At 41.0% G+C, this 17,152-nt stretch overlaps 1 protein-coding gene across 1 annotated transcript in view; it reads left to right on the plus strand.

The window, feature by feature from the left end:
• The window catches only part of USE1 (unconventional SNARE in the ER 1), a 45,274-nt gene extending 28,719 nt beyond the window's left edge, over positions 1-16,555 (plus strand). The window contains exons 4-8 of the mRNA XM_018555099.1: positions 3,241-3,393; positions 8,697-8,715; positions 13,207-13,237; positions 15,876-16,038; positions 16,322-16,555. Of these exons, the coding sequence (XP_018410601.1) occupies positions 3,241-3,393; positions 8,697-8,715; positions 13,207-13,237; positions 15,876-16,038; positions 16,322-16,504 (549 nt within the window). The 3' untranslated portion in view covers positions 16,505-16,555. The remainder of the gene's footprint in view (positions 1-3,240; positions 3,394-8,696; positions 8,716-13,206; positions 13,238-15,875; positions 16,039-16,321) is intronic.
• The last annotated feature ends 597 nt before the right edge of the window (positions 16,556-17,152 follow it).

Genomic DNA, 17,152 nt, shown 5'->3' on the forward strand with positions numbered 1-17,152 from the left:
TATATATATAATATAAAAATTAGAGATGCACAGAAGATTCGGCCGCAAATGCTACTTTTGGCAAAATGCCATCTTTCGGACGAAATTGCGGTGCATGCCTGGTTTCTCTTCAGCGTCCAGCAAGGAGGAGAGAATATGTCACAGGAGTCCGAGCGCTGTGAGCAGCCGGCATGTCACAAAAGGCCGGGCTCTCCTCCCCGCACTACTCGCTCAGCCTCCTGTGACCGCTAGTCAGGCTGGAGAGCGTGTACACGCAGTCAGTGATCAGTGATCACTGACTGCTTGCTAATAATTGAGGACATAGTATGTTTACTGTGTCCCTAATTAGTAATGAATGGGAAGTGATCTACATGACTTCCGGTTCATTCATGTTTGTGGACATGGTAAACACACTATGTCCACAAGTTATGAATGAACAGAAGCACTCAGTACAGAGGCTTCCTGTTCATTCAACAACATTTTAATTCATAACAGGGGATGCCGAAAAAGAGATTGAGGACTCTGTCCTCAATCTCTTTTTCTATTTTAAATGGGAAATATCAGGGGTCTGCTTATAAAAACATAAATATAATAATAAATAAAAACATTTACACACACACACACACACACACACACACACACACACACACACACACACACACACACATTATATTCTCATATAAAGTTTAGAAATAATAAAATATCGGTAAAAAATTATTTTCGTTTCATTTTCTGTTTTTGGCTTTTGTGTTTGATAGTAGATAAGAGCACTGGGTTGACTTCTTCAGTATGTTGCTGCTCCTTTTAGTATTCAATCACATGCTGTGATGGTTTTTCACCAAATTCACCAAGCTGTATTGGTTTAACTGCAGTAAAGAAAAGTAAGGTCAGATCCTGGCTGTGCTGTCTGACAAGTTGATTGTATTAGAAAAGGGAATGAACAGATATACACATGTTTTGGCAACTTAGACAGTTCACACTTCTCTATTTTGGCTCTGAATTAATCTGTTTCCGGAAAGAATAAAAGGACACAAAGGGAAATGTAGGAAGCATTTCAGTCGTCTATTGTACTGATAATATGAGGTTATTAAATGGTGAAAAAGAAAAAAAAAACATTGAAACTGTTGATCAAGGGGTTTTTTGTATCACAGATCATTTATGTGGTCCAAATAATAAAAGTGGCAAATATGATTACATTTGCCAATAGCAGTAACACAGCATTCTTTGTTTCTGTGAGTCCTCCCTGTTACATAGTGACTCAGTACCTGTTGATCCTGCCAGTAAGCTTGTTATGGTTAGTTTTTATTTATTTAAAACCTTTATCCCAAAATGAAAAACAAAACTGTTTCCTTATTCGTTTAAAAAGTGGTGGAGTTCTAAATCTACTACTTCATCTATTTCTACCCCTTCCACAGGATGACAATGCTGTGGTCCAACAGTGGCTATGTTGCTCCTCCATTCATACAGTGGAGGGGAGTGACGGTAGCCACCCTAAGACAGGAAGTGTGTTACTAGCTGGATCAACATATGAAAATAAAGAGTTTAGATACGCTTTAAAACAGAGGCGTATGAGTCATGTAAAATACTGGAGAGTAGGGATGCACCGATACTTTTTGAGTACTAATGCCAATACTTGGCATTTTCATGAGAATTATCAGGGTTGCAGCGGTTGCAGCTGGGACCTGGCTCTGGCGCTCCACCACTGTCCTAAAATCATTAGTCTGTATTGTTTTAGAAAAACTGTCACATGACAACAAAAATGTATCAGTACTCGTACTTGTACTTGGGCGTACTTTAAGTACTTGGGCAAGTACCAATACTTGTACTCGCAAAACTGGTATTGGTGCATCCCTTTATTTATATTCATAAAAACAAAATCATACAATAAAACAGAGGGCTAGAAATTGTTTCCTTTTAACTTTAGACACATTGAAAGAATAGAAACAATGCAAATAGAAGTCATAGACCTGAAAATAACAGTTATATATATTTAATAAGTGAAGTTATATAGAATTATTTATAATTTGTGGAAACTGATCTGGACCTGATCATGGAGATGGTAGTTTGTTTGTTCAGGGCAATTTCCCTAGGACTATGGACTTATGGATGTGTTGGCAATTATTGGAATAGAGATCAGGAATATATAATCTAACCCTATAGGTACGATTGGGACGGATGCTTGGCTTCCTTGCTTTCGGACTGCCTCCCCCCGGCGCTCCTGTCTCCTGGTTGGGTGGGGAGACTCCCTGCAGATGGATATTCAATTACCGGAAAAAGAATAATTAAGTTGGTATTTACTGCATTATAAAGATATATGGTCAGCAGATATTAATGATTCTGATATATCCAATATCATGTAGACTATTGCAAATTGATTCTCATACCCATACAAATACTATAGGTTAACCTCTCCAAATCTTCCTGACGAAGCCTCGGCGAAACGCGTTGAAGACTGGAGCAAGCACAGAATCATGGCTGAACTAATGATATATAGAACAATTATGTACAATTAATCATGCAAATAAGATATGAATACAATGAGGGAAATGACCAATATATGAATTTATAGTCATGGTTTCTGTGTGGGTTCCAGGGAGGTTATTTATGGTGTATACATCTATTTATGGTTTTTTATATGGATGAATTTTAGCATATTTATATGTATAGACATTATGAATTGAGTATATTAAAAATGGAATTTTATTATATATATGAATCAATTGACTTTATTATTGGATCAATTCCCTGCTATTCTCCAGTTGTCACCACAAAGCCCCTTTCTTTCTCTTTCCCCCTTTTGATATATATTGCATATATAGGGGTGGTGTCCCAGTTTGTGTGATGGTTCCTAATTTTTGTATTACATACAATAAAACAGGAAAGCACAAATTCCAGGATCTCCGTGTGCTCCTTATAAATGACAGCTGCCTCCTAACTTCTGAATTTTTCTCTAGTCTAGTCTTGGAGCTGGAAAAGTATGTGTACTTGTACTTGTACTGAGTACGGTACTTGGTATCGGTGCATCCCTACTGGAGAGATTTAGAAAACTTGTATTCATTTTAAGATATTAAAACAGATCTCACTAGGATCTCAGTGAGTAAAGATCTAACCAGTTACCTTTGCAGCCAGTAAACTACGTAATTATTTATTTTCAGAAAGCTTTGGCTAAAAGGTGGAATAACAAGGTTTAGCCAGTATTAATATTGAAAAGGACTAATGTTTTGGCCGTATGACTAACAAAGCTGTGTTCATTTCCTGCAGTCATCTCCCACTGAAAAAGCCTTGGCTAATCAGTTTCTTGCTCCAGGACGCACACCTACAATCAGCAAGGAACGTACGCCAGTGACCAAGACTGTCCATCTTCAAACACAAGCACGTTACACAGGGGAGATGAGGAGTGAGCTGCTAGAAAAGGTGAGTGTGGAGTAGCTAAGGGCTGGGCCTGATCACAGGAAACATCTTATTCACATGCAGCAGCAATACTTGCCGTTTAAGCATCAGCCTACATAATTAGCTGTGTGTGCTGCACCATACAGCTGAATAATCAAGATTTAATCTAATTTCTTTGGGTGATGTTTTCTTCTTTCCCTGGTATTGTGAAAACAAATAAAATGGCATACAGAGGAGGTTAGTTTTGGCTTCCTGCATACAGAAATTCATGTTTAGAACTCCCTTCTCCGTGCACACACACAATGGCTTAGATACTGGGATATAGACACTAGCAACTGCCATCTGCTGATGAGCACCAGTAAAGGATCTTCAAAGTGCAGTCAAATTGGGATAATGCCAATTTCATATTTGTTACAATTTCCCATTCAGATAACATAACTTAAAAAACACATATTGCTGCGTACTTACTACCTTGCTTTTTCCTAAAATGAAATATTTTCTGTAATCTGAATTTTCCTCTGGAATGCAAGGAGGGTGGGGCATTCATTTTTAACCCAATGAACCCTGTCTGTACTGTGCTGGCAGATCTCATTATGAGTTGTAAACTAGATTCGAAGACTGTCTCTCCTAACAAAAAGGGTTTACAATCTAGAACAATTATATCTTAAATCAGAGGCAGCTCAAAGTTTCTCTAGTCTTTCTATGGGGACAGCCAGCATTTCCTGTCCCGTTGCAGTTGTACAAAGAAGCATGTAGTCTGTCCAAAGGCCTACTAAACAGAGAAAACTAAAAGGTAAGAACTATGGGGTCAGGGCTTTTCCCCATAGTTCTCCAAAGGGTAACGGGAGAAGCTTTCCATACAGCAACTGTGTACAGAACCCCTCCAGGTTGCCATATTGCATTGCATTTTTTTGACAGATTTAGAACATTACACCAGCTATAGTTTTTAATAACATAAAATGGCTTGCGCCACAATTATATATGCTCTAAAAATATAAAAGTGAAAAAAAATGTAAGTTGCAGGATCAACTAACCTTCATAAAGTTGTGTCCCAGTGCAGGAGGTTTTTTTATTAATATTTTTGATGACGGATAATGATATCCGTAAACCCTCTCCGGCTTTCCCTGGCCAAGCCCACTTGGATTATGCTGCCTGATTTCAATTTTTTCCCCAATACATACTGCCACTTGGGGAAGAGGGATAGCCTGTTTACCGGTAGGCTGATCTTTCACCTGTTTGTCCTTATAAAATCTTTAATAAAACGTATTGAACTAAAAGTGGCATAGAAAGGAAACAAAATATTTGCATATTTTTAATTCCTTCATTGTATTGTATTAAAGAAGGATTTTAAAAAATGACCCCTTGCAGAGGGGCTACCCCCACACTGCAAGGTTTAAGTGCTCGGTTTGTCAAAGGGCGAAAATACAGAACTACTCACCAATCTTTGATCCAGCCTGGCTGCTAGACTGCAGCCTCTTTTCCCCTGGGCTCTGGAGGTCTAAGAACCCATGATGCCATCACCTCTAATGCGCTCCATTAGACGTGAGGACATCCAGGGATATCCCACAGCCGAAGCGGAGGGGGGAAGAGGTGAGCAGTGACTGTGGCAAGAACCGAGAATCGAGTGATTATTTCTTTTTTATTTTCTGCTCCTAGACCAAAACAAGCACCTAACCCTTGCAGTGTGGGGATTTTTAAAAATCCTGGAGTTCTTCTTTAAGCCAGATTGGCTATTCTAAAATTTCAACTCAAGCACATACCTCCGTCATAAAAAGTGATGTTTACACCACTCTGCCTACCCTGGCTCCATGCATTATTCCTCTGCACAGATACTTCCAGCGGTGCTACAGCAGGCCTGGGTGTAGAGAATAATGACATTCTTTGGCACTTGTGCCAAGCCTAAGATGGGGCAACTATTAATGACTAGGCTTGATGAATGCATAGGACATTAAAGGACCACTGGGAGTGTCTGAGAACATCAGTAAACTTTATCAAACAAAATTTTCCTTTAATGCAAGACCAGACAAGCCTGAAGTGACCACAGCATCTGAGTACTAGTGAACGGGGCTAACTTCATTACAAGACAAAAACAGTATCTGCATCCAAGATTAAACATCAACTGAAAAAGGACACCGTATCCCTGTTAGTTGAAGTACTGTCAAGAGATGATGAGCACATTCAGCCTTCATGGAAAAGTACCAGCTTCCAGACCATCGTTAACAACAAAGCATGTCAAGTTTTGACATGGGCTAGCCAGTGTAAAAAATCCAGTGTTGGAGGTAGGGAGAAAACAATGTTCACAGATCAATCAGAATGTAAAGTTACCTATTCTGCTTGTGGGGCTTATTTTATAAGGTGACAGCGTATAGTGACACTGGTAGAATGTGTTCTTGTGCGGACAGTTTTGAAAATCTGAACTTCCTTTATTGGGAAAGTCAATTATTTTTCAATGGCTCAGTGCATTGCCATAGAAGTTATATTTTTTTCTAGGTTAATATCCGCTTTAAAACAAAGCCTTATGCTAGCAATGTGCATAAAAACCTCCTACAAGTGATCAAGGTCAAAACTGTAGCAAAAATAAAATACACCAAAAGATTCCCATAACACAAGACAACCTTGAATAAGAGACAAGGCCTTGTAATGTCTGCCTGCACCACAAAAGAGGAAGATATGAATTGTTTGGGATTCTTGCAACAAAATGTATACATGAAATGCTTTGCTCATTTTCAATTATTTGATTAATTGAATTTTGCCAAGTTTATAATTTTCTTTGCTAAAATCCTTCATGTTGTGCTTGAAGTTTTAAAGGATTCCTGTATTTGTCACCTGCTGGAAGCTTGTTGATGATCATCACTGGGTCTCTGTGCTTCTCTATGCAATGCAGGGAAATCATTGTCATGATTAGCTTTCTAAAAACATCATAGCATCTTGCCTCTGTATTCTTCTCAAAAACCCTCAGCCCTGATGCAAGCAGTGGGCTGGCTCCAGGGAGTTTGTTAAAGGAGAACTATGGGGTAAGTGTTTTTCCCCATAGTTCTCCTCAGGGTCACGTGAGGACATAAACCAGCATCCTTCCGTCACCCAAAGTTCAGTATATCACGAGCTACAGCTCGTGGTATACTAAGATCGCCGCAGCTGGGACGGATCCCGACATTACTGTCGAGATCCACCTGGCTGTGTGATTGACAGCTGGCTCTGCCTATCTAGAGGCAGAGCCAGCTGTACCCGCCCCCTCCCCCGTTCATTCCTCCAGTCAGCGCTGGAGGATCGGAGCGGGAAGGGGGGAATCCCTGCAGGGAGCCGTAACTTGACAGTCACGGCTCCCTGCAGGGACATGATCGAGAAGTGAGCAAGTGACGGTATGTGTTCGCTCACCCCCCGATCTACTGAGCCGACCTGTGACAAGTCTCATTGTCACAGGTCGGCTCGAACTATGAGGAAAAGTGAAAATCACTCCCCTCATAGTTCTCCTTTTAAGCAATTTCAAAATGCCTTCATGGATGGATGTCAGTCTGGAGGATTGGGAGTTCCTAGGCAGACTGTATTTGCATGCAGACTGAAAAAACTAACGTTCAATGAATGAAAGGGAGCCCTGGACTGTTGGTGCGTTGCGAGATCCTAGTGGGCGTGCGCAAGTACTTATGTCTGGGATCAGCTTGGACCAAATGGTCCCTAAGTACTTGCGCACGCCCACTAGGATCTCGCAACGCACAGGTTGCTACAGATGCTACAACTGCAACATTTGCAGTGCACTCATTGTCGGAGAAACGTTTACACATCCACACAGCGGTAAACGATACCGCATCAGGGGCTACCTGAACTGTGTGACCGAAACATGTGTCTACCTACTCAAGTGTCCTTGTGGCCTTGTCTACGTGGGCAAGACTATGGGACCGTTTAAACGACGGTTTCAAAAACACCGTAGCGATATCAGAATTGCAATCGCCAAAACCACTGCCGGTGACACTCCAGATTTGAACAAACCTGTGGCGGTTCACTTCGCCAATCTTAGACACCAGACCCACGAGTTACGTGGGATGGTCATAGAACATGTGGCAACACCACATAGGGGTGGGAACCATGATAGGTATCTTCTCCAACGAGAAGCCTACTGGATCCACACATTGGACACCACCATCCCCAGGGGCCTCAACACGAACCTCATGCTGACGTGCTTCTTACCAGACCGCTAACGCAGTTTTATCAGGGCATTGCGCACCATACGGTTGAATATGTTTTTGTTTTTTTTCTCTAAACCTTTTTTCGCCCTCTCCTCCTTGGGTGGCCCTACCGCCACAGCTAGGATCAGAGGACTTAGCACTCACAATTATAATGGTGTTCTATCTTTTTTCCTTTCTGCCTTTGATCCGACCCATTTCCCCGCTGATATGATACTCCGCTTCCTACGTCGCACCACATACGTGCCCAGGTGCCCCGTCCCATGGGATCACATATGTGTCAGATGATGCTTTTGAATGCACACTTACTGCACTTAAGCTTACCATGCATGGGCCAATGGCTGACACGACCAGTGCCGGCCTATCACCACAGGACTCATAACCGAAGACAACCTAGGGGTGCGGCCTGAGTGTAATGAGCACCTGCTCTCCGGTTGGCCAAGCCCCCTGACTCCGTCCTGTGTCTCTGTAACAGCTGCCCTGCAGCCGTTACACAGAGACACACAGCCCCAGCAGGAATACTGCTCAAATTGTCTCTCCATAGGCATGGCACCACCCAGACTTAGCAGCATTGACATGACACAACCCATGAATTATGTTTTGAGCAATCTTTCTATGCATACAGCAACACTGGATTTTGAATTTTGGGAAATGATGTCATAGGATCACTTTTGGGCAGTGGTATTGGTCTCCTCACATACAAGGATGTGTATAAATACTTGTCCATATCTCTTTGTAATTTTCACTTGTTCTGCCTGATGAAGGGGATCCTGTGTGACCCCGAAACGTTGCAACAAGTGTATTGTTGCATGATGCGTCAATAAAAGACGTTTTTCTACTTTGGAGTGCCGGTGTCCATAACTCTTTATACTTTCCCTGGACTGTTGGAACACAGACTTATTAGATATATAGATTATTTTTTGAATATTTTTTTTTTATTTGTGTAACTCTGCGCCTGTCCCTAGTTGGTATTTGTACAGTTTGGATGTGAAATTGTGACATTGTGAAATTAAAAGTATTGCAAAGTCCATTGTGAAAGTTCCTGAACAGATATATCAGTATATTTGAATTGCAAATCATATACAGTACATTGTGTGTAGGTATGTGCTCTCATATGATTTATGTTTTTTTTTCCCTTTCTTTTTTCAGAATGGCATCTCTTCTACTGGTAAGTTTTTTTTCCCACTGTAAACGATTACATTTAATTATGTAAAAGAAAAAACTCAATTAACTTACTAGGTACTAGACTTTAGGTTACGGTATGTCTGCACTTTTACTATGAATTAAACATATGTATTTGTCCATACAGCCTCTACAAAATGCAGTTTTCTTTATTCACTTAACACACGTTGAAATCTGCATTTATAACAAAAAAAAACTACTAAAACCCCAAAACATTATATATTTTCTGAACTTAGAGACTATGTGGAACAAAAAGATGGTAATTGCATTTTTTTATGAGGCACGATATTCGTGCAACGCATTATCAAATCTATATTTTCAATAAAAATACACTAAAATGCATTTTAGTGTAAACAAACACTGTATAACATCCATCATTTTTGTACATAATAAAGGATGAGGTTGTGACAAGTTAGTAAATACCAAACATGTCCAGCCTCAAAACTGTGTGTGCTTGTGATACAGTTAAAAATGACAATACACAAAATTATCAAGAGGCAAAGTTTTGAACTCCTTTAACTACCTCCCGGCCGGCCGTTGTGTATACACGGCCGGCCGGGAGCTTCTTGGATGTAACTGGGCGTGTATACACGTCCTGCTACATCCGATTGTAAAGCGTCGCCTATGGCCAATTTTGGGTATGCTAGTTTTTCGCGAGTGCGCGCAATTTTTAAGCTTGACATGTTTGGTGTCTATTTACCGGGATTTACTCGGGAATACAGCTTAGGTCTTAACTTGTCCGCGATCCCCGCTGTGTCCTCCGGCCGCTGCCGTCTTTCGGGTTCCGTCCCTTGCGAGTGTCCGCGTCGCAGGGGGGCGGAACCAGCGGGAAGTTTAAAAAGTTTATAAAATTTTTAAAAAGATAGAAAAAAAAGTTAAAAACAAAATCATACCACCAGGGTGGCTAAAAAACGAGCGTCGAACGCGCGTTTCACTGAACTAAAAAACGTGTTTTGAAACGTGCTAAAAAAACAAGCATAAAACGGGCCTAATTGGAATGCCCAAGTGTAAATCCAGCGATTGCATTGTACAGTGCATTAATCGCACAGGACTGTTCGATTAACTCTCTGTACTAGTGGGAACGGGCCCTCAAAAACACTAACAGACACACAACCACAGACACACTCTCACAGACACACATATTCACTCCAAGATCCAGGATTTTTTAGATCCTCCCAGTCTAACTTATGAGAACTGGAGTGGATCCTCACTCTGGGGTCCAGTGTGGGCTGCTGTGCTGTGACAGAGCTCCATCCATATGTGCAGTGGCGTAACAACCGGGGGCAGCCCATCCATATGTGCAGTGGCGTAACAACCGGGGGCAGCCGGCCCCGGGTGTAAAGCTGAAGGGGGATGCCGGCCGAAAATTGCACTTTTGGCTAAATGAGGATACAGTAACCATACCATATCCTCAATTATCTACTCTCTCTGCACTGCTCACTCTCTGTCCTGACACGCTGTCACAGGAGGCTGAGCGAGCAGTGCACGGAGGAGAGCCCAGCCTCCTGTGACAGCGCTGTCTCCGCACCCACACCGCTCTGCCGGACTGTGATGGGCGGATAGGATAGGGTATGGTTACTGTATCCTCAATTATGAATGAATGGGAGTGATCTACATCCTCGTGCTCATTCATGATTGTGGTTATAGTAAACATACTCTTTCCTCATGTTATCAATGAACAGGAACACTCGTAAAGGATTCCTGTTCATTGATAACAGGGGATACAGAAAAAGAGATGGAAGACTTTGTGTTCTCAATCTCTTTTTCTATTTTAAAAGGGAAATATCAGGGGTCTGTTTAGATCCCTAATATTTCCCCAAAGCCACTAAAAGTAAAGTAAAAAATAAAAATATTTAATAAAAATTAATTTAAAAAAAATTTAAAGTTTATAAAAAATTTAAATAAAATATTGAAAAAATTAAAATACAAACATGTGTGGGGGTGGGGGGTACGAGGTAAAGTTCCAGTGGATGTTTATATAAGGGGAGGGGCGGAAAAAAATTCTGCCCCGGACGCCCATAACTCTGGTTACGCCACTGCATATATGCATTGCTCGTACAACTGCCTTGCGTGCCCTGTAGAGGTGCGAGGAACCAAGATGTGATATCACTCCGGTCCGGGCACCACCACAGAACATGCGAGGAAGCTGAAAGCAATCCACGTATGGATGGAGCTCTCCCAAAGCCATAGCTGCTACCCACCCCACCTTAAGCTGAAACACGGCGCCGAGCAGCATAGGAATGGCTGCTTGGCGTGAGAACTGACAGTGCTGAGCTAGGGGGAGGTTGAGACGCCTCTCACCTAGATAAGTGGAAGGCACATGGCGACCCACTGAACACGGGGTCGCGACCCACTTTTGGGTCACGACCCACCAGTTGAGAACCAAGGCTCTATATCAAACATTACCGTCTGATCTAACTCAGATATCCATTCTGATAGTGATGGTGGGGAGAAATATATATTTCCTCGTCACCAGTCGCTTAGCAGTAAATAATGCTCTATGTATAGCCAATTTGGTATATGAACTCATTGCAGAGGCATCAAAAACTGCTAGTATGCATACTCCAGGTGTATTATTTAACAATATGCCAAAGACTGAGTGTATGATCTTAAGCAATGCACCCCAATATCTAACCAGATATATATCCACAATAGATGTATCAGTGAACCTTGGTGAAAACCACATTGTGGACATGAAGGATCGTTCCCGACACCTATTTTTAACAGAAACTCTGGAGTGCGATAAATCTTATGTAAAATAAACAATTGAGTAAGTCTATGGGATAAGGACGCCGATAGAACAGCCCTCTCTACTCCCCTCCAGTCCTCATCTGTAATAGGGCCTAGATCATCTTCCCACTTACTCCTAACACTCAAAGGTGATTGTAACATCGAGTTAGTTATTAAGAGGGTATATACATAGAAAATAATACCCTTGGTATTGCAAGCAGCAACCAGGGTATCCAAAATCGGTGTTGAATGGAACTCTGGGGAGGCACTACCAAATTGGGAAGTCAAGGCATGTCTACGTTGCAAATATTGGTAGAAAGCAGTCTGAGGCAATCCAAATTGGGATTGCAATTGTTGAAATGAACAGAGAGCATTATCAACATATAACTCGACTCTCTACACACCCCAGCCTGCCGCCAGTTCCTAAAGCCCTGCAACTTGGATATCGCCGGAAGTCTACCATTGTTCCAAATCGGGGTATATCTAGTGAGATCTGAAGTTCATAAAAGTCGTTTAGTCTTCTCCCAATATTGTGCTAGGTAGGAGAACAACGAACCCAGAGGATTACAACCATCAAAAAGATACTGCAAAGAACGGAATGATTGTAACTGAATCTCCTCACATTTCCAACCAGCAAAGTATTGGAAGGCAAGAAAATAGAGCCAAGGATTAGGAAGAGCTAAGCCTCCCGAATCCTTGGGTCTTTGTAAAGTCTCTAATTTTCATCGAGCTTGCTTTCGTTTCCAAATAAGGTCCCTAAATATACTGTCAATGTGCCTAAACATCTTAGAAGGGAGCCAAAGTGGAGAATGTGTTACATGTGTTACATTGTTAGGTATTGTGTTTCGTTTGTGTAGAATGTGCACATTAATATTTAATGCGTGGACAATATGTTTTACTGAGCCTTTTAATATCAGAATCTTATTAAAAATGATGTAATTAATATATAATTAATAAAGTGCGCTTTCAAGCAACCAGGGTATCCAAAATCGGTGTTGAATGGAACTCTGGGGAGGCACTACCAAATTGGGAAGTCAAGGCATGTCTACGTTGCAAATATTGGTAGAAAGCAGTCTGAGGCAATCCAAATTGGGATTGCAATTGTTGAAATGAACAGAGAGCATTATCAACATATAACTCGACTCTCTACACACCCCAGCCTGCCGCCAGTTCCTAAAGCCCTGCAACTTGGATATCGCCGGAAGTCTACCATTGTTCCAAATCGGGGTATATCTAGTGAGATCTGAAGTTCATAAAAGTCGTTTAGTCTTCTCCCAATATTGTGCTAGGTAGGAGAACAACGAACCCAGAGGATTACAACCATCAAAAAGATACTGCAAAGAACGGAATGATTGTAACTGAATCTCCTCACATTTCCAACCAGCAAAGTATTGGAAGGCAAGAAAATAGAGCCAAGGATTAGGAAGAGCTAAGCCTCCCGAATCCTTGGGTCTTTGTAAAGTCTCTAATTTTCATCGAGCTTGCTTTCGTTTCCAAATAAGGTCCCTAAATATACTGTCAATGTGCCTAAACATCTTAGAAGGGAGCCAAAGTGGAGAATGTGTTACATGTGTTACATTGTTAGGTATTGTGTTTCGTTTGTGTAGAATGTGCACATTAATATTTAATGCGTGGACAATATGTTTTACTGAGCCTTTTAATATCAGAATCTTATTAAAAATGATGTAATTAATATATAATTAATAAAGTGCGCTTTCATTGCAACTTTCTGCCTTTTCTTTTTCAGATTCAGGTGATGGCTATCCAAGAAAAAGGAAGTTGGTATTATTTAGATGTTGAATACTGTTAGAATGTTTTGTTTCTGTCAAAAATTTTAATATGTGTTGTCATTAGCAGAGTTGGCCAATGTACCTTTAGTTTAATTATGTATTAATTTCAAAATCATTCTGTGAGCAGGCTGGAGTAGAGAATAAATGAAAGTGAGCTTTCCTTTCTTTTGCTTCTTATGCAAACCAAACTGCTGCACAATGAGTGAATATCTATTCACATTTGTACATTTGTTCTTGCCTACGTGGGCAAAATACCCAGTGTTTGAGCCATGCATGGTGTCTGGATTAAATAGGAAGTGTGAGATTACCACCCACTCCTATGACTAATAAAACTACAGACAGGCTTTTGAAGTTTATCTATAACATAAGAGGCCCAGAGGACTTGTTAGAGCCTCAGATGATACTTGGCAGGTTTACTTTAAAGTGTATTTCTACTTTTGCAGCTTACCTTTTTTTTTAGATGGTTTTTGTGCTAACTCCAGGACTGAAAAATCCTGCTTAGTCCTCACTGTGTGAGTGGTTCAGGGGAGTTTTGTTTAAAAAATGTAATTTTAGTTTTTCACCAAACGTGAGAAGATGAAATTACCCCAACAAATCTTCCCCCAACCTTTGGGGGAACTTTCTTTAGTTTAGGGGTTAGACATAACTTCTGCAACGTTATATGGGCACCAGAGCATTCAAAGGGTGTGCTTATTTAAATGAACTGGGCAGAGATATTTTCAATTGTTTTACATGTGTTATGGTGTGTGCTGTGGTTTAGGACTTTGTGATTAAAAACACTGCACCATAGATGAAATTGTGAGTAGTGTTAAGTGAACGGGCATCTATATGCACTGTTGTCATTTATCTGTTTTTATTGCTAAATTCTGTTGTAAAAGTATAAAACCAGTGCTAATTAAATACAATGGGGGTAATTTATCAATACGGGAGCAGACAAAATCCGGAGCAGATTTGCACTGCAACTAATCAGCTTCTTTCTCTCATTTTCAAATCTCAACTGAGCAAACTGAAGAAAGATGCTGATTGGTTGCCATGGGCATCTGCTCCAGATTCTGTCTGCTCCAGTTTTGATAAATCCCCCCCAATGTTTTTAAAATCCACAAGCAGAATCATTAGGAATGATAGTGAAAATATTAGTCTGATACTAAATGCAATATTTATACTGTTTTTATGAGTCACAGTGTAGTTCTACAATCAGTTAATCAGTTAGGACAATACAAAAAGTAGCCAAAGCTTCCATCCTGCTGTGACCTCCATTAGTCTTAAGGTGCCCATACACCTTACGATTATCGTACGACAATCGTATGCGATCGACTTTTCGTACGACAATCGTAATGTGTGAATAGAGTGCCCGACCGATAGTACTGTACAATCGTACGACTTTTGACGGTCAAGCATGTTTGAAAACTTTGCTAGATCGTACGATGTTCGCATGGTTGGTGGCGTTTCCGTCCGTCAAAAGTCGTACGATTAACACTGCGCATGTGCAAACGAAAACAATTGCGGTCAATTACCGCAAGTCGTCCAGGTGTTTTTTTTAACTACCGCTAATTGGACCTTGCGATAATCGGGGGAAGGTGGGGCCGTCGTACGAAAATCGTACGACAGTTCGATCATTGGACGAAAATTTTCGTCCGATAATCGTAAGGTGTATGGGCACCTTTATACTCCTTTCACATGACCTTTCCAATCAGATCCACCTGTCAGTTTTTCACACAGATCTGATTGGAAGAGCAGTATTAAGGTGCCCATACACCTGCCGATTATCCCGTGATCATACGATAATCAGCAGGTGTATGGGCAGCGTGCGACCGCTTCTACTGTAAGGTCATACGTGTTTTGTCTTCCGAGCACGCTGGAAAACCTGCTGAAAATCGTAGGATTTTCGGCAGGTTGGTGGTGTGCTCAGAAGACTAATGCCGCACGGGCCGGTGTGTGCAAGCGCACAGTGCCCGCTCAGCACTGCAATCATCATTGCGATGATCGCAAGTACGATCTCCCTGTCCAAGATGGGCAGATTGTACGAAATTTTAATCACCTTACAACCATCGCAAGACGGAAGTCGTGCGATGGTTGTAAGGTGTATGGGCAGCTTAAGTCTTTGGGCTGGCAGATGTAAACAATGCATGTCTGTTTACATCTGATTACCTCTGCGCCCATTTAGGTCCGAAAAGAAAATTAAAAGAGTTCTGTTTTTGCAGACCTAAACGTGACGGATTGGAGGTAATTGGATGTAAACGGACAATTGTCCACTTACATCCACCTGCTTGAAGAGTCATGGGTCTGTACAGCTCAGTTTTTTCCCCCATCGCAGAGGATCCCCTGCTGATTAGAACGTACACCGCCCGTGTGAATGGGGCCTTAATCTGGCTTCATCTGGGTTTTCTAATTCTGACAAGTGCCTTTCATGGTAGTATTCATTGAACAATCATAATACTAATTTCTAATGTTTAATTGTTGGAGATAGCATTACCAAGCTGTGGTTGGGCAGTACAGATTGATAAAGGCTATGGAGAACACCACTCCACGTTAAAAATCTGCATCTAGTAAATGTCACTTTATCTTTTTCTATTATGCACTAGACATTTGAAATGTCATTGTAGTCAATTACCATTTTACCTTTTAGGGGATCCATTACCAATGACAAGCAGTCAGAAGCAGAGCTTGATGCAGTCCTACAGCATCACCACAACATGCAAGAAAAATTAGCAGAGGAGATGCTGCGCCTGACCCAGAATCTTAAAAGCAACTCATTAGCAGCACAGAATGTCATAAAACAGGACAACCAGGTACAGTGGACACATAGCTATTGTTTGCTGCATCTTTTGTTTTACACTGCTGTGGTTTAATAGTGTTCTGCATGTACTGTGTTCTTGCTCTAGTTCACTTTCAAGTATAAAAATAAAATAAGTATGCTAAAAGGAGATGGCGATTCTCTTCAGACATAGGTTTATTATTGTAGAACAATTCTAAGGCCATGGAGCTTTTGTGGGGTTTTTCTTTTCTGAAGCTTCACTTTTCTCCCCCAAGCAACTGACTGAAATTAGTGACTATGTTCTTCACCTCTTTCAGACACTCTCCCAGTCTCTGAAGTTAGCGGACCACAACTTTGAAAAACTAAAGGATGAATCAGACCGCCTGGAGCAGCACGCCAAGAAATCTGTCAACTGGATACTATGGATCATGTTAATCTTTGTCTGCTTCACTTTTATCAGCATGATCCTCTTCATCAGAATTTTTCCCCGCCTCCGATAACCGTTACCATTGTACTTTCTGTTCACCATAAAAAAAAGAATGGACTACATGTATATATATATATACACACCAAAAATAAGCCCTTCAAGCGATAAGGATGTGTTGTAAGCCTCAGCTTGTTACTTCTATATTTTAGTCTGCATTGTTTCATGGCTAGAAAAGAAGAGGTTCTTATACCATATTTAACTGTATGTCATATCTGTTTCATTATGCCTTAACTGATTTAAAGCTGAGCTCCAGGCAGATATAAAAGTCACACATTAATGCAGAGCTGTAATCATAAATACATCATCATTTTTTTATTTTTTTTTATTTTTTTTAAATATAAGCATGTGTATACACTCACTGGCCACTTTATGAGGTACACCTTTCTTGTAATGGGTTGGACCCCTTTTGTCTTCAGAACTGCTTTCATTCTTCATGGCATTGATTCAACAAGGTGATGGAAACATTCCTTAGAGTGTTTGGTCCATACTGACATGATAGCATCACACAAATGCTACAGATTTGTCGGCTGCACAACCATGATGCAAAGCTCCACCAGCCTGAACTGTTGATACAAGTCAGGATGGATCCATGCTTTAGTGTTGTTTACATCAAATTCTGACCCTACCATCCGAATGTTGCAATCGAAAAATTGAGACTCAT

Source organism: Nanorana parkeri, unplaced genomic scaffold, assembly GCF_000935625.1.
Source record: "Nanorana parkeri isolate BGI_ZX_2015 unplaced genomic scaffold, ASM93562v1 scaffold183, whole genome shotgun sequence".
In the NCBI taxonomy this organism is placed as follows: Eukaryota; Metazoa; Chordata; class Amphibia; order Anura; family Dicroglossidae; genus Nanorana; species Nanorana parkeri.